General features: G+C 41.0%; 1 protein-coding gene and 1 long non-coding RNA gene across 2 annotated transcripts in view; both read left to right on the forward strand.

Moving 5' to 3' along the window:
- RPS15A (ribosomal protein S15a) lies at positions 1 to 5,672 on the forward strand. The gene is made up of 5 exons (XM_075179750.1): positions 1 to 101; positions 1,425 to 1,562; positions 1,838 to 1,917; positions 2,843 to 2,928; positions 5,539 to 5,672. The coding sequence occupies exons 2-5, from the start codon at positions 1,430 to 1,432 to the stop codon at positions 5,630 to 5,632; spliced, it is 393 nt and encodes a 130-aa protein (XP_075035851.1). The 5' UTR covers positions 1 to 101; positions 1,425 to 1,429; the 3' UTR covers positions 5,633 to 5,672.
- Positions 5,673 to 17,797: 12,125 nt separating this feature from the next.
- The window catches only part of LOC142098686 (uncharacterized), an 81,823-nt gene continuing 81,663 nt past the window's right edge, over positions 17,798 to 17,957 (forward strand). Inside the window, exon 1 of the long non-coding RNA XR_012678391.1 lies at positions 17,798 to 17,917. This is a non-coding gene — a long non-coding RNA (uncharacterized LOC142098686). The remainder of the gene's footprint in view (positions 17,918 to 17,957) is intronic.

Here is a 17,957-nt window from a genome sequence, read left to right on the forward strand (position 1 = left end):
CCTGCTACAAGAAGGGGGAAGAAATCTCGCGAGAGCTGTAAAGTTCCCATATCGCCCCGCGAGCTCTTTCCCCTCCCTCTTTCCGCCATACTGCAGACCCGGTGAGTAAGTCAGAGTCCGGGCCTGACTAGAATCCGTTTTATACCGCGGCCATCCCGACCCCGGCCGTCACTCCGGCATGGTCATCTTGTAGTAGAGAACCGGCGCTCTCGGGACTGTTCGGTATGGGGACGGTGTAACATCTCCTGGTGCTAATATTGTCCATAAAGCCTGGGCTGGTTCCTTGCTGCCTCCCGCCTGAGTATGGGACCAGGGAGTGTGTAGTACTTACCGGGACCGAGCACTGAGCTTCCTGGGGGCTTCCCGGAGCGCGGAGTCCCTGGCAGTGCTGGATACAGTGTTACATGGCAGATAGGCAGAGCTTAGTGTGGACAATGGGCTATGTGCATACTACACCCTGGGTGACCACTGGTAATGTGTGTGGACAATGGGCTGATGTGTGCATAGTACCCCCTGTGTGACCACTGGTAATGTGCAGTGCATACTACCCCCTGTGTGACCACTGGTAATGTGCAGACCTTGGTGTGGACAATGGGCTGATGTGTGCATACTACACCCTTTGTGACCACTGGTAATGTGCAGACCTTGGTGTGGACAATGGGCTGATGTGTACATACTACACCCTGGGTGACCACTGGTAATGTGCAGTGTCGGTGCTGCTCCCCTCTCCCTGCTCTAACACATACACTGCTGCTTCCAGGCATACTTGTACCCATGTCATGTGTCTGTACAAGCTTTCCTTCTCTGGCTGTGTGTCCTATGGGTGTTTTGCTATGTTTCATTGATTGTTCATTGGGCCTGGCTGTCCTGGTACTTATGTAGCATTGCTGTTGTGTTAAGCTAATTGGCTTCTATTGCCCTGTCTTATTGTTTTGGATACTTGTGTAAAATGTACAGAGCTATTCATTTTCAGTCATTCAGTGTCTTGCATTCAACATCTTACTTAGCTATAGAGTTGTCTAATTACTAGTACTACTACATGTTGTGAAAATCTGGCATGCCAGATATAACTGAGATGTAACACACCATATAACCTTGGTTTCTAGATTTTGGCATTATATAGAAAGATTGTCCAGTCTGCATGTACTTGATTTTAGTTTAACGTATTGTGCTTAATTTCACTTGAAGTGGAAGGGATAACATTCTGTTCATACCCACCAAATCTTTTGTGTGGCGATCAGTACATTGCTCCTGGTGAATTGGCAAAACACAAGTTGTGGTGATATCATTGTGCCTGACAATGGTCCCAAATTAGATGGCAGATTCTAGTATACAATAATGCAGAAATATTGAAGTGCTGCTAGTGTGATCTGTTCAAAATGAGTTTAGTAAATGGCTATTGACCTAAGGTTGTTTTCTTCCAGGCACCATGGTGCGCATGAATGTCCTTGCAGATGCTCTGAAAAGCATCAACAATGCAGAGAAACGTGGTAAGCGCCAGGTTCTCATCAGACCGTGCTCAAAAGTGATCGTGCGATTCCTTACAGTGATGATGAAGCATGGTAAGAAACTTCTAATAAACCTGCCAAATCTAAAGTGTTTATACACCTTTTTTATACTGCCATTTCTGAACACCTAGCTGTTTATATTGATGCAGCTTATTCCATACCCCAGAGGGCCCTTTTGTACTTTTTAGTTAACTGTTCATTTGGTAACTGTAATTGGCTTTGATAAAACTGAGTGATCTCAATGCTGTTAGTTGCTTTCATTTTATTTTTATACACATCTGTTTATTGCAGGGTTCCTCTTTATAATGTATCTAACTTTTTTTTTGCAGGCTACATTGGAGAATTTGAAATAATTGATGATCACAGGGCAGGAAAAATAGTTGTCAATCTTACAGGCAGACTTAACAAGGTGAGCGTTTAACATTTTCACATTTGACATTGATATGAATCCTAAGCAAAGCTAATTTCATTTGCAAGGGCTAAATAAAATAAAAAAATATGCAGACAAGAATTAGTAGATGGGCCCAATCTCTATTTAAAGTTTGAGAATTGATAAACAAGCCTTTGGGTGATATTTATGGGAACTGGCCACAGATTACTGCTCTTGGTAATAGCGATTTTCATACATTTCTCCATTCCAGGACCAGTAAGTCAGAGGATGAAAGTTGTTCAGCATAGACAATGTTTGTTCAAGTTTACAAATACAAGGACTTTCCCAAACAGTGTTTTGTACCATTTATTTCAGTTTATAAAATACTTGAAGTGTTTACAAAACTTGTGCATATCAGTGATCTGTGTAATGCTCACACAAGTAGTGAGTGTGATCACACCAAGTATTTCCAGTGTCAGTTGAATGTGTTAATTTCAGTGTCTGATTTATGAACATGGCCAACAGATAGTTATTTTGACTTCTTTGCAAGGTGTTTTGTCTTATGTCCTCCATAGCTGTCACATACCGACTGATATACTTCAAAGGCAAGTGTACTGAACAAGGAAAGACATGTCAGGCATGGTGCAATAATGCCATATACTATATATTCGGAATCTTATGTTGCATGTTTTCGCAAAATAAACTTTAAAGTTACGTTCATGGGTTGGATGAAAATCGCCTGGTTCTGGCGTCTGCCTCCCAGCCGTGGTGAAAACTGGTGCTGTATAATGCTGCTGGAGGGGTTTGTTGTGCGAATCTCTAGAGTTTGAGACTTCAATTGATTCATGTGGTTGCACACGTATCTAACCTAGAGTGCATATCTAATTTGCTTAAAAAACTAAGCTTGGAATGTAAAATCATTGTGTACATAAACATTGCTTGATGTATATAATTGCTCTTGCAGTGTGGCGTCATCAGCCCCAGATTTGATGTGCAGCTGAAGGATCTGGAGAAGTGGCAGAACAACCTCCTGCCTTCACGTCAGTTTGGGTAAGTCTATCAAACGTTGATTACCTTCCCATGAAAGCTCCTAAAGTGTATGTTATACCATAAACCACACGGCTACAAAATTCATTTGCACTAATATAGTACATAGAGCCGTAATGTGCGTACACAAAAATAACCTCATTTAACGAAACTTGTTGCAAAACACGTGCATTAGTCATGACTGGGAAAAAACGTTTTTGTCTTCAAACCGTTAAATGTAGCAGTGACCTTTATTGAAATGCTAGTGAAATCAGTGCTGCAGTTCTGTGATGATCCTGTTGGCTATTGTCTGACCCAATGGAACCTACTTATTTGGCTAACACAGCATAAACTCCTAAAGCAGCAAGAATGCTTAACTGTATCAGTGCTAGTATTGTGCCCAATGCTTTCCAACTCTAGCCTAGGGCCTCTAGTGACTGGGAGTCAATTTTTCATGCTGCAGTGCGTTCACATTTCTGCAGGACAAGCTAGCTTTGCTTTTACCAGGTTATTAGATATAATATGCACAACTCCACACTGAAAGGTCAATTTTTTAATTGTATAAGTTCTTGTGGCATGCACTTCTAGAGGACTACTTGTACTTGGTTTGTTTGCAAACTTTAATAGTTATGGTTTTATTAAAGACTGTTTTCTTTAATGGGCACCATACTTCTTCCATACAGTTTTGGTTGCATAAAATAGGATACTTGTGTAAGATGATTAATCTGATCCTGGTCTCCTGTGTCTTGGCAGCAGTATATCACGGGTGTATAAGTAAATATTGCTGAGCTGCTTGAGACATGAATGAAGCCCCCACACCCACCACCCACCCATTCAAGCTCAACATTGACCCTCCTAGAATATTGTTTAAAAAAAACAAAAAAAAAAAACCTGTTCAATTTCTTTAAAGAAACCAAAATTAAGGAATATTTTGTGGTTGAAAAGTGGCCCTAGCAGCTTCCACCATCTAAACATACTTTGTCACTTGCATTTTGCCTCGATATGGGACTCATTCCAAATGCATGTCCTTCAGAATGTATGTGGTCCCAGTCACACACAGGTGCCATCTTTTCCTCTCCCAATCCAGGGGCTATCTTCACTTACTACTTTGTGCATACAGGTGGGGTAGTTCTGTAATGCTATCAAAACTGCATGATCTCTCTAGTAAACTAGCTGGTTGTTGTAAACACCACTGAGTAACTGGTAAGAATCATGGTGAAGATCCACCCTAATATTGTGATGTCTTCGATTACTGTTCTGGTGGAGAGTCTCCCACATGGGACACAAGTTCCTGCAGTTGCCTGTCACATATGGAGGAGCTTTAGTTGAAGGGCTTTTTATAGTATTCTGTGTTGTGGACAGGAGGTGTGCAACTGATTAACCACCCAAATGTGGCTGCCACAGTGTGAGGGCTCTGCTCCTTCCAGTGTTAATTGCTGTAAACTGGTAACGGGTGGGTGCAGTGTGGAAAGAGCTGTAAAAGTGGTTACAGAAATGTGCACCCAGGTTACATTTCTAAAAATGTCCAAATAGTTTCAGTGCTGTAAAATAGGAATTGTATTTTGGCACACCAGTTGCTTAACCAATGGTGCGTTGTCTAGTTTTCCTATTGCAGGGTCAATGAAGTTAGCAGCCAGAATGATTATCTTTGGGGCAGTGGGATGAACTTCACATGAACTTGTGTATACTATACAAATTCCATGCAGCTAGAAACCAAACTGGAGGTTGCAGACCTTAAAACTGCGTGGATCCATATGTCATGCATACCATCATAGTTCTCTGCATATCTATTTGTGGCTAAAATTTTAGAATATCAACATGGAATTACTAAAATAATAAGCAGGACAGTCATATCAAATGTTACATTCTAAAGTTGAGTAAATATTCTTTGTGATTCGATATAATGGGCTTTTAATAATCTGCTAAAACCTGATTGCCTTGTGTAAAAACTGGTAATAACAAATGTAGGAATTCCCATATGCTGATAGCATAACCTTGTATTCTTGACATTGTTTCCATCTATGTAGTAGACTGCAAGTTATTCAGCAGTCAGTGATTTGCTGCACAATGTGGCATAAAGAGGCTGACTGCAGAGTCTGTTCACAGGATTACTGACAGAATGAGACTATCCTCACTCATGACTTATGGTTAGCACCTGAAGTCTTTACTTACATATATGTGGACATTATTAACTTTTATAAGAGTGACTTTAGTCTGCTGTCCATTAAAACGTGTGAATGTAAGCAGAAAACTTTCTAGTTTGTTTGTAATGCTCAGATCTACTTTAAACCATAGATTTTAATGCTTGATAATCATGCTGTAACGCACGGCTGATATTAAATGGTAACCGCACTCAAAATGATAACTTCCTGGGATAACTCTGAAACCTGAAGTTTATCTTCTGTCCAGAATCTCTCTGGACATGTTTTGAGTATCTGACTTTTCTTGCAGTATCCAGCATAATTTTTTCTTGGGTAAAGTGTTATTTTGAGTGGAGTTAATCCTTAAAGCAAGCATCTGTATATCCTGGTTGATGGAGATTATTAGATGAGTCTCGTGTGATTTGTGTATTCTCCATATAGTTCAGTGGAATGTTTCTCTAGACTTTAGTCTGACCATTTTTGTCTGTTACAGGTATATTGTGCTTACAACTTCAGCTGGCATCATGGACCATGAAGAAGCGAGGCGAAAACATACAGGAGGCAAAATCCTGGGATTCTTTTTCTAAATGTGTAGAACACGCAGGACAATAAATTTATCAGAAACCATATTTGTCACTTTCCTGTTTGTTAAGAATGCACTCTGGACCTTAACGGCACTTGATTTAGCACACTGGCTGCTCTTCGAAATAATCTAAATGAGTAGTGCAAGTACTACAATGGGCTTAGTGCTTGGAATAGAGAAGGTTTAATGTCTGGGTAAAAGGTGTTTAGAAGGGCAGTGCTCTGTAGGTGCCTGTTCAAAAGGCCACAATTGTAATTGGAGCTACAGGATTATTTGCCACATGTGAATGAGCAAATCTGTCACTATGGCTGGATCATTTGCGGCTTTGCAGCCTGTTAGTGTGGTCCACACACTGTGCAATTAGCGTTCCTCTTCTGACCACATTTTCCACATGTGCTCCATTACAGTATTTCTAGCTCTGCTTGCAGAATTCACCTTGCACCCATTATTTACACCTCTCCCCCCTTACCAAAGCTCTCAGTACTGCAGTGTATAGTCTCTCTTGCTTGGCCACAAGGACCTGATGACACTTGCTCATAGGTATGTCTAGTACATATTTTCTTTCATGCTAGTTTTTGTAATCGGTGTCTTTAAAACAGACAAGGCAACAAAAGTTGTATTAAAAAAAAAAAAATCACACAAATGTTAAATACATTATTGCTGTAGTGAACAAAGTGGAGGTGTTAACCATTTCCCTACACCTCACTTTTCTTCATTGGTTTAAAAACCTTTAGGTGCACATTTGCAAATAAACTGTTCTTTGTGAACGCATAAACATTAGACATGCATACACAATTGACTAGTATCACTCAGTCTGTTGGGCTCTGGCACCTGGAGTAACTTATTTTTGGTGTAACTGGTGCAGAACCTTTTTGCGGATTACGAGCTGGATCCACCTGCACACATTGGATCAGGACTAGTAGATTAATGGGCAAAGCATTAATGTGGTAAACTGCGTTCAACATGGAATAACCAGGAGATGGGTTAGTGTTGGCTCTTATTAGTAGAATACAGAAGGTAAAGGCATATCACAGACTTGGTAGAATGATTAGATGCTCAGACATAGCTTACAAGAGATATTACGCCCTCCTGAAGATAAATGTTATAAACCTTTTTATATGTGGCTTTTTTTTCTTTTTACCTTTATCCACATGTTAGTAGGGGTAATCCAGCCTCCTTGTGCTTTTTAACCAGTCTCAACTGATTCTCTAATTATATATAATGAGAATCAGGCTCCTATTCTTAAATTTACTTTGCTTTCATTGGCAGGGATATGAGTTTTCCAGTCTGGGACATATAACCTTTAATATCTTGCCTGAACCAGGGGTCTTATGTTATCATTAAGTCAACATCTCCAGAGTGCTAGTGCCATCCAACTGCTCCAACAGCATTGGGTGTCCTCTGGAGTATGTGCTGGTGTTTCAGCCAGCAGGAAGTGGCATAGTTCTCCAGATTCACAGCAGACAAGTGACTGCTGTTTCTTTAATGTAAATGACTAAAAACACCTGGGACCAAAAGGGGCATTCATCATCATTATTTATATAGCGCCACTAATTCCGCAGCGCTGTACAGAGAACTCACATCAGTCCCTGCCCCATTGGAGTTTATAGTCTAAATTCCCTAACATGCACACGCAGAGACTAGGGTCAATTTTGATAGCAGCCAATTAACCTACCAGTATGTTTTTGGAGTGTGGGAGGAAACCCACGCAAACATGGGGAGAATATACAAACTCCACACAGATAAGGCCATGGTCGGGAATTGAACTCATGACCCCAGTGCTGTGAGGCAGAAGTGCTAACCACCGTGCTGCCTCATGAACACAAATAATGCATTATTGCTCAATATAGTAAGTGCTCCAGCATGTGTGAAAATAGGTGATGCTGTGAGAAATTTGACAAAATGGTAATGCCTGTAACACGCTAAAGATCATTTTATTAATTCCAATACAGAACTTCCTAACTTTGAGTCTTTTTCCCCTTAAATCTTTCAAGCAGTGTTCAGAGGTATTTTTGTGGTTCAGATAGATAAAAGGGTCCCTGTGTGTCACCTTGGTGGAATGCTAACCTGTACAGTGGTGTCTCCCTATGCCGCTTGTCCGGAAAATGCCAGAATTTAGACAAAGTATTATGGATGAAGTGGGGACCTTGGCGTCATTGGGAAGCGCTGTACCAATGTCACTTCCGCATCAGGAGATGCATGTATTGGCAGTGAAGCCAGCTTTGGAAACGTGTGGTGTGCGTTTCACCACAGCTGGCAGTCATCCAGGGGCAACAAGTGTATGGGATAAATTTCAATCATTCTTTCCAATATTGGCAAGTATAGCCAGAGGTATGTCCATAAGTGTTATCACTAGTTGCGGAGTCTGCGGGAGCAGCCCCATGGTCTCTAAACATCCCCAGTTTGGATCAGAAATTGATTGGTAGGTTTAGTACATATGCAAGTTTCATACTATACTGTAACTAAACCATCTCGTTCTTTTTGTCGGATTTGAGGAGATATTAGTAAAACTTTCCCAGGTGTCTAAACACTTGCGTGTACGTTTCCTTCTGTATGGTGGCTTCTACCCAGTCGATATGCAAGTGTACCCTGAAACAATGAGGGAATTGGTGGATAATCCGTCCGCTGTCATCATTCCCCAAGTTCTTTGTTTCCAGTGAAAAGGTTGAGTTTGTATAAGGCCTTGCTGTTACTACGCTGGAGGTGTATCATGTTCCTGTCGGCATAGCTGATCAAGGAGTTAACATTATTTGACTCATGGAGTCTTCAAGGAAAAAGCTCTAATATAATATAACTCAAATATATAATTTGCTTATGAGTATGCTGCCTTGGTGTCACTTTATCTCTATCCTTTGTGTTACTCATGTCTAATCTCATGTGCGGTCCTGCCGCCTCCATCTTTGAAAGGATTTATAAAGTTTCTTTGAATATGTCAGTGTTGGCTAACCTATGACACTCCAGGTATTGTGAAACTACAAGTCCCAGCATACCCTTCCAACAATAAGCTGCTATGTATAGGCAAAGCATGCTGGGACTTGTAGTTTCACAACACGTGGAGTGTCACAGGTTAGCCAACACTGGAATATGTCATCATTGCTTAGGCCAGGGTTTCCCAAACCCAGTCCTCAGGGCTCCCCAACAGTGCAGGTTTTCCAGATCATGTGACATAATTAGGACCACTTGTGAATCTGTTACAATGTGTCAGTCAGTAATGAATACACCTGTGCTCCAGCAAGGAGATATGGAAAACCTGCACTGTTGGGGAGCCCTGAGGACTGGGTTTGGGAAACCCTGGCTTAAGCCAAAGTCGTGTTTACGGAAGCATTTCTCTGCTCAAAAGAACTCCTTTGAGGGATTTTGTGTAATAAAATTTGAATGCTTTTTAGCGCAACTTTAGTGGAATTTGTGTTGTAATTTTGTGTGGTTAGCACTAGGTTTATCAAGGGTCAGCACAGTCCCAGGTGACTTATCAAATAAGCTGAGACAGCCTTCTGCAGCCTCCTATAACTTTGTTCTCCCAGGTTGGCAGAGCATTATGGGAATTGCTGATGGTACAACATTGTTGCCAGGTTGAAGTATGGCACTTTGTATCTTGGGAACTTTTGACAGACCCCATAAATATAAACATAAATACATGGTAAATACACTCAACTGATATCTTTTGGAATAATAAATATATAAGATTTATTGATCTACAGCTATTGTAAAATGTGATTGTATGACACATTTGCTTCAGTTTTATTTCCAGACTAATACATGTCATATATAATGAAAGTAATTGACACAGTTTGTATAATGCAGTGTGATTTATATATTACAGTTAGTGTCCCAATCTGGATAAACTACGTTCTCAAGCTTCTTTCTTATGTGAAGATTATATTAATGCAGTAGTAGTTAATGTTGAAATATTCTCAAACCAGTGCTTTTTTTTTTGTAAGAAAAAAGGTGCCGGAACTCACATCACAGTCACTCACAGTAAAAACACCAAGGAGGAGTTCAAAAGGGAGGGGGGGGGGCTGTCATAGAGGGGTTAAAAAATGAGGGGGGGGGGGGTCTGTCAAAAAGGGGTTAAAAAAGAGCCTATTGAATTTGATGTGTTAGCCACGCCCCAATGGCGCATTAGCCCCCAAATGCATGGATACACATCCGATTTTTTTTTTTTTACCATACTCGACTATAAGGGGGACCCCATTAATTTGATGTACCGGGGCCCTGAATTCCTCTTGGCAGCCCTGGTGACCACATGACCAATCACAAGCTGAGCAGCGCCACAAGCCGAGCAGTGCCATCACAACCAGCGCGGACTAAGTACGCATGCATCGGACTGGACACACAAGCAGCCTGCATGCACTGTTTTAAAGATTTTGCCGTCGACCTTCTACACTGTGTGATCAAAGACAGTGTGACTCAAGTCCACATGGACCAAACATCAAATGTTCAAAAGTTACTTTTAAAACTTGGAAAATCCATTGAAAAAAAGTTGCCGGAACTCAGTTCCAGTGAGGTCTATGACAAAAAAAAGCACCGTCTCCAACACATGTGAGGTAGGCCTCAGTTTCCACAAATCCACATGTGGTGGAAATGTTTTATTTAATGTTGTCCTTGTGATGTATTATTAGTGCAGTCCATCTGAGTATTAATGTAAAAATGTATTTCATGTTTTAAAAATAAATAAGAATAACCTTCACCCAAGCTATAGAGAAGAAAGACTTTCTTATATCAAAAGATCTACAGATGCGTATCTCCACACCTATTTTATCTAAACTTCATCAGTTCCTCAGAAGTCTACTTTGCAATGTTTCCATTTCAGCCATGCTACTTGCGGTTTGCAGTAGCCTTGGGAATGATTCTGGAACAAACTTGGCCTTTACCAGCCCAGCCAGACCTTCCACATGTGGGACCAATTCTTCATCCCACCCCAAAGATGATATCTACTTAAGCTCAATTTGAAAGGAAATTCCTTCAAACCGACTAATAATAAATAAATGTATTGTAATACTCTACTACTATTGATTATGATAACCCACACATGTCATATATTGTTTCGGGACATCCCATTCATTATGGTTGCCAGGACGTTTTGGAAAGTAAGTAGAATAATTATTACCATTAATTTTAGTTCCTTGAAAGACTCCATGGCAGCCGGATATCCCTATCCATGTTGTCTGTTTGAGAATCTAACCAAGCTGTCCTAAAAAACAGACACCCAAGGGTAGGAGGAGACACATTAAATACCTTCCAGGGTTTCGTTTTCCTGTCTTTACTCAGGTGACTAAGAAGTTAACCCATACGCTATGGCTGCTATGGAGTCTTTCAAGGATATAATGCAATAGTAGTTATTGTAACTAGGGATGTAAAATTACTAAAAGTATAAGAAAATGTTATATTATGTTGTTACAAGGTACATAATGTTCAGTGGGTACATCTTGTACCTCTTCTAATTAGGTATTCCACACACAGTTGCCTTGGGGGTATATTTAGTGCGGGTTTGAAAAAGTGGAGATGTTGCCCATAGCAACAAATGAGATTCTAGCTGTCATTTATTTAGTGCATTCTACAAAATGACAGGGAGAATCTGGTTGCTATAGGAAACATCTTCACTTTTTCAAAACCGCAGTTTATTACATATACCCTATAGGCTCTCTAATACATATGTGATCAGTTTTGTGCGTTTGATATTGTTGTGGCAGACTCAGGATTGCAATGTTGCCTTAATAATATATGTGTTATGTTTTACATCTCTTGTAATGAAATGCAATCATGTGATTGCTCTAATTGATTTAAGATTACTCTTTTGCTTCAATGAATATTCTAACGAGACTTCATCGACCCCCCACCCCCCCCCTATAGTTTTTATGAATGGAAACTTGCGATCAAGTGATCACTGCAGCAGCGGACCTGATTGACTCCATTGTTACATGCGTTAGTTAATTTGTCGACTATTAGTTTATTTTTCAAATGTGCCTTTCTTGTTTTAATACTCTCTTTGAAACTTATGTACAGAATAACACATCTATATTTCATACTGTTTCCATGGATTTAATTGTCATGCTTACACAGGTGTTAGAGATATGAATTAGATGCTGCTAAATATATATATATATATATATATATATATATATATATATATATATATATATACATATACATATACATATACATACACAAGTTAACCCGTGCATGATACTCATGCATTCTAGTCAAATCAAGCTACTTAAGGTGTTAAAAGGGTTCTTGTCATGCATTTGGGCCATAGCCCAGGCCTCAACCACCAACCACTCCCCACTGTCACCCCCGGCAACCACCAACCACTCCCCACTGTCACCCCCGGCAACCACCAACCACTCCCAACTGTCACTTCTCCTTCAAGAAATATATATATATTTTTTTTAAATCTTTATAAACACTTTTAACAATTAACAAATTAAATTAACAAATTAAAAACATCTTAGTATACCAAATTTCAGCCCTTTCTGAATTTTTTTTTCCACACACACTAAGAATTTAGTAGGTCAGTATATAACTCCACCCAGCAGGTGGCGCTGCAGCTTGGTTTTATTTTTTACACGCACGCCACTAGACATTTATATTATAGATATATAATATATATATATATATATATATATATATATATATATATATATATATATATATATATATAATGAACTGCCCATACACTTTACTCCTCTGATGAAATTGTCTTGAATGATGAAATGCGTTAGGTTTGCTAAGTAGTATATGTGATGATTGCTGGCAGTATATTTGAGCTCTAGAGATCACTTCTGAGGGCTGGTTAATGATTTGGAGAACACTCTGACAATTAATTAATTTGCAATAAAAGTGAGGATCTATGCACCTAACCCATTGGAGCACAAGGTTAAAACTAGTCTGGAGCCAGATGGCTTCACTTTGAAAAAGTATTGAAGAAACTGGACAATACCAGCAAATATATTTTATTATTTTTTATATTTATTTCTTTATCTCTTTATGATTTTGGCTTTGTTAGTTACTATACTGCATTATGGAGTGTCGACATCTTGGGATGCTGTATTCCTAATTAGACCCTGGGTGATTCCTGCCCTATGTCAGCTAGTGGATGCACTATCCTTTTGAAATTGCTAAGCAAATATGATGAGAGATTATCACTTTAGTTAATCTGCATTGCCAGCATTCAATGATTGCATATTGATTTTAGAACTTGTATGTATGACTGGTACAATACATTTTCCATAATGATCATCTGATTATATACCTAATTGTTTTTAATGTGAATAAAAATGTTTTGTTTCTGTATATTCATTCCATTTTACTTTGGTCTATGAGTGTGTTCTTGAGTTGACCAATCAGCGCTCTGTTTTTCCATATATTTTTTTGGGCATAATTGTTGCACTGGAGGTTACAGCCCCCCGTATCAGCTGCTGTTGTCAATTCTGTTTTATACTTCACTCAATAGAGGGAAGTCCTGTTGTTTGCTCTAAATAAGGCCCTATGTCTGTTTAACATATTCACTACTTTCAGGTGTGTGTGTGTGTGTGTGTGTGTGTGTTGCAGCTCTTTTAAGCGCTATTTCTTAGCAATAAACACCACCACTAACAAAGATCCTGCTCTGTTCCTGTGAGGTGCCAATACCTTATGCATTTCTGTGATCTGCAGACGAGCCAACACTAACCCATTTATTGGCTGTACTGTATTGAGCACATCATCCTGCCTCAATGCCCTGCCAACAATCCTGATCCAAAGTAAGCTATCGGGAGAATAATCGGGGTAACGATCAAAGAGGTGGTGGAAACAGTTACACGCACCACCCAGAATTGTTATCTGTTTCAGGTGCCTTGAAGAGTGGTACCCTCCTATAGTTGCGGACACCAAGGAGAAGCTCATTTGACACTTTCAGTCAGTGAGAAGCTGGTCTGGCCAAGTGGCACCAGTTGGTATGGTTGGTGAATGGTAAATTACTGATTTTAGTGAAACCCCATAAACTGCAAAAATGGTATTGTAAGCAGGGCCATCTTAACCACATCATGGGTCTCTGGGCAAAGCAGTTCACCGGGGCCTATATATATATATATATATATATATATCACTTTTTTAAAATCCCCCTTAACTTACCTTTCAGTTGCCTTCTTTTCTTCATTGCTGTGGCTGTCCTGCGCTGCTCTGTGCTGTGCTCACAGTGATTGTCAGGTCATCACGCCCGACACTCACTGAGAGCGCAGCACGGAAGAGGGGACCAGGGAGGGAGCCGGATCGCCACCTGACCTGAACGATCAGGTGACTGCAAAAGGTACGTTTTTTTTGTTTGTTTTTTTTCTTTACAAGAGTCCCTGCCTCGGGCCCCCTTGTCCGGTAGGGCCCCCGGGCACCTGCCCATCGTGCCTAGTTGGAAAGACGGCCCTGATTGTAAGCCCATCCCATCACAATACATTAATAACTTATTTAGATAAGGCATCTTTTAAAATGAAAATATGCTCATTTTTATTTTTATAGGGATGTAAATTTTATTCATTTATTTTTCCTGTGTCCTTCAAACATTTCATGCATGTCTGCTGCCTGTCCTTACCACTGACAGCTTCAGCACAGTTATAATGTAAAGTAAGCAGCAGAGCGGTCTTATAGTAATTGTTTTACAGCAGCCCTGAAGTGAGAGCTTGTAAAGGTGGTGGGTGGAGAGATAAACAGCCATAGTCCGCTATCTCATGTAAAGATCTTAACAATGCATACATCAATAAACATATGGGAAATTCAGTTAAAAAGTCCCATAGGCAGTGAGAGTAAAGTGCTGTTAATTACAGGTTCACAACTGATAAATGAGCTCAGCTGCATCTCTGTTAAGGGGTTGCTACCTGGTAATCATCACCACATTGGCTAATAAATGATGTGTTTTATAATGAGCTCTGAAAAGTAAAGCCAAATATGGATCTTATGAGGTTGAACTTTTTATTAATCAAATAAATGTTTGCACCTACGAGCCTCCATGAATGTAGAGCATTGGAATGAATGGAGCAGTTCAACCTAGTAATGTCACTCTTTTGATACACATTTTGGAGCAGGTTTTCTGATAGGCAAGAACAGTGTTCCTAGATAGCTCATAAGAGATACGGGTCTGAAACATATAGGGGTACACTTGTAACTAGGTTGACCTGCTCCGTTTATGTCCAAGCCCTATATTCATTCCAAGGTCAAGACTGGTGGTATAATGTCTTAGGTGTTGTTTTCACTGTATTCAGGTATGTTGGTGTATCAATTAAATACATACATGAAACATCCTGCGCAGAGGATGTATACATTCAAAATGTGTAATAGTTTTTGCACATTCATCATCATCACCTATTTATATAGCACCTCTAATGCCGCAGCGCTGTACAGAGAGCACACTCACACCAGTCCCTGCCCTATTGGAGCTTACACTCTAAAGTCCCTAACACACATTCACACACAGACTGAGACTAGGGTCAATTTGATAGCAGCCAATTAACCTAACAGTATGTTTTTGGAGTGTGGGAGGAAACCGGAGCACCCGGAGGAAACCCACGTAAACACGGGGAGAACATACAAACTCCACACAGCTAAGGCCATGGTTGGGAATTGAATTCATGACCCCCAGTGCTGTGAGGCAGAAGTGCTAACCACTAAGCCACTGTGCTGCCCATGTGGTGCAAATGTGCAATAAAAAGCAAAGGAAAAAAAAAATGTGGTGCTTTTTTTTGTGTGAAAAAAAAAAAGGAGGGATTGGATATGAAGAGAGGGAAAGGGCGGTGTGTGAATAGGGGTTACCTCTTGAGTAAGGTTAAACACCAGGAATAGCAAGTTACACAACTGCTTTTTCAATATTTGGCAAAGTATATCCAAAAAAGCGCATTTCTGACAAAGCATCTAGAAGTTTAAAAAAATGTCACATTAAAAGAACAAGATGACCCACTCTCTACTAGCTCAGAACTAATGCAAAATACATTTTTATTTGTGGGATGGAAATATCTCTGATCCCCTCCACAAAGCAAGCAATGCTCTTAATAATGCACCTGCTCCATCCCATTATCATATCTCAGTAATTTATAATCTCCCTCTGAATAACTAAATCTCTGCAAACAAGGTGCAGCGCTGGGCATAATCTGTATTCACCAAGAACGCCCTCGTTCTGACCAACTCCATACTAGTCACCTCTATAAAATAACAGAAGCCTCATTAATCTCTGTTGGTGATAAAATGCCGACCCCAGTTCCCTGGTGGCTTCCTAACGTCGGGGAAATAGAGTTATTATTCTGAAAATGAGCCAACAAAGCAAATGTGAATCTTCGGTTTGCCATTTGTGTGTCATCTACACGCCTCATCCGCTTTTATGTGTTTCTGTGTCATCTACATGCTTTATGTAGATGACATAGTTTACATAGACATTCAGTTATTATATTCTCATGGCTTTTAGATTCATGCCTGTTTATAATATGGATATAAATATTTTGTATTTAGCATTTAGAAAACAATGAAACAAAAGAGTTGTATTATGATATAAGTCAAAAGTGTCTCACACCTTAAAAGCAGTTCATTATAGTAATCCCCTTGATTCCAGTATGTATTTTATTAATTGCCATTCGTTTTAATGCTTGATTTTTGGAATACATATCACTCTGGTTGGGCAGAAAGACTATATAAATATAAAGAATAATTGTGCTCTAGTATTACTGTAAATGTGATTAAATAGCTTAGCAGCAGCTGACAGCTAGAGTGTTCAAAGTACAAATTTAAACAAAAATGTTGATCAGCGCTACAGCTATTGTGTGTAATTGTCCAGTCCTGAAATATTGTCCTTATAAATGTCAATGTCTTTGATCATGATGTGAAATAGATGTAAAAGAAAAAGTTCCTGGTACTTTGTTATTATCCAAAATGTCCCAAATTGTTCAAATGGATTCTATTTGGATGGTTTTATTAAAGTGGTCCACAATGTCGATAGGGAAATGAATGTGGTAGCTTGTACATTTTATCCAGCAGTATTCTACCTCAAATAAAGCCAAAAACAAATAATTATGGAGGTGGATCACAGGTGCCTTTTAGAGGCGTAGCTCTTGTGGGTTCTGGAGGGGGGTGGGGTAGGTATTTCCGAACACAGTAATCCCGACAATAGTTACACCAACTTAAAAAGGACGATTAGTATAAATGCGACATTGATTAAATATAGACATACCATAATTTAGATACACAGTATGTCCGACACTTGTTGTAGCCGCTAGGTATAAATTGTGAGTGGAGAAATGGGCGACGACTAGTAATCTTGTAATTTACAATGGTCAGAGTGGGAATGACAATTTTAAAGCAGCAATGTTACAACCAGCCGACTGTATAATGCATACAAGTGGCGGGTCTACCCATTGCCGCCTTAAAACTGGGAAATCTCATTCTATGCTTGCATTGCTGGACCCTCCCCAGGGACCAGACACTTTACAGCTTGTGGCCGTGTCTCCTCTGCTGTGTGTCCCCGCCCCTTCCTCCTCTGCTGCGTGTCCCCGCCCCTTCCCCCCCTGCTGTGCATCCCCGCCCCTTTCTCCCCTACTGTGTGTCCCTGTCCCTTCCTCCCCTGCTGTGTGTCCTGCCCCTTCCTCCCCTGCTGTGTGTCCCCACCCCTTCCTCCCCTGCTGTGTGTCCCCGCCCCTTTCTCTCCTGCTGTGTGTTCTGCCCCTTCCTCCCCTGCTGTGTGTCCCCGCCCCTTTCTCCCCTGCTGTGTGTCCCCGCCCCTTTCTCCCCTGCTGTGTGTGCCCGCCCCTTCCTCCCCTGCTGTGTGTGCCCGCCCCTTTCTCCCCTGCTGTGAGTGCCCGCCCCTTCCTCCCCTGCTGTGTGTCCTGCCCCTTCCTCCCCTGCTGTGTGTCCTGCCCCTTCCTCCCCTGCTGTGTGTCCTGCCCCTTCCTCCCCTGCTGTGTGTCCTGCCCCTTCCTCCCCTGCTGTGTGTGACCGCCCCTTCCTCCCCTGCTGTGTGTCCTGCCCCTTCCTCCCCTGCTGTGTGTGACCGCCCCTTCCTCCCCTGCTGTGTGTGACCGCCCCTTCCTCCCCTGCTGTGTGTCCCCGCCCCTTCCTCCCCTGCTGTGTGTCCCCGCCCCTTCCTCCCCTGCTGTGTGTCCCGCCCCTTCCTCCCCTGCTGTGTGTCCCCGCCTCTTCCTCCCCTGCTGTGTGTCCCCGCCTCTTCCTCCCCTGCTGTGTGTCCCCGCAGCTTTCTACCACACTGCTAGCATGTCTGTGTCTCATGTGTGGTGCAGACAGCAGGAGATAAGATACAAATAAGATACAGCACCAGATGAAAAAGGTAAGTGTGGGAAATGTGTGTGGGGGCTTTTTCATGTAAG

Source organism: Mixophyes fleayi, chromosome 7 (genome assembly GCF_038048845.1).
Source record: "Mixophyes fleayi isolate aMixFle1 chromosome 7, aMixFle1.hap1, whole genome shotgun sequence".
Lineage (NCBI taxonomy): Eukaryota > Metazoa > Chordata > Amphibia > Anura > Limnodynastidae > Mixophyes > Mixophyes fleayi.

What these genes read in the sequence shown, in the direction of transcription:
- RPS15A (XM_075179750.1), top strand. Translation starts at nt 1,430, where the DNA reads ATGGTGCGCATGAATGTCCTTGCAGATGCTCTGAAAAGCATCAACAAT. An exon ending in TACAGTGATGATGAAGCATG is followed by an intron (nt 1,563 to 1,837) that starts GTAAGAAACTTC and finishes TTTTTTTTGCAG; the next exon opens with GCTACATTGGAGAATTTGAA. An exon ending in TTACAGGCAGACTTAACAAG is followed by an intron (nt 1,918 to 2,842) that starts GTGAGCGTTTAA and finishes TTGCTCTTGCAG; the next exon opens with TGTGGCGTCATCAGCCCCAG.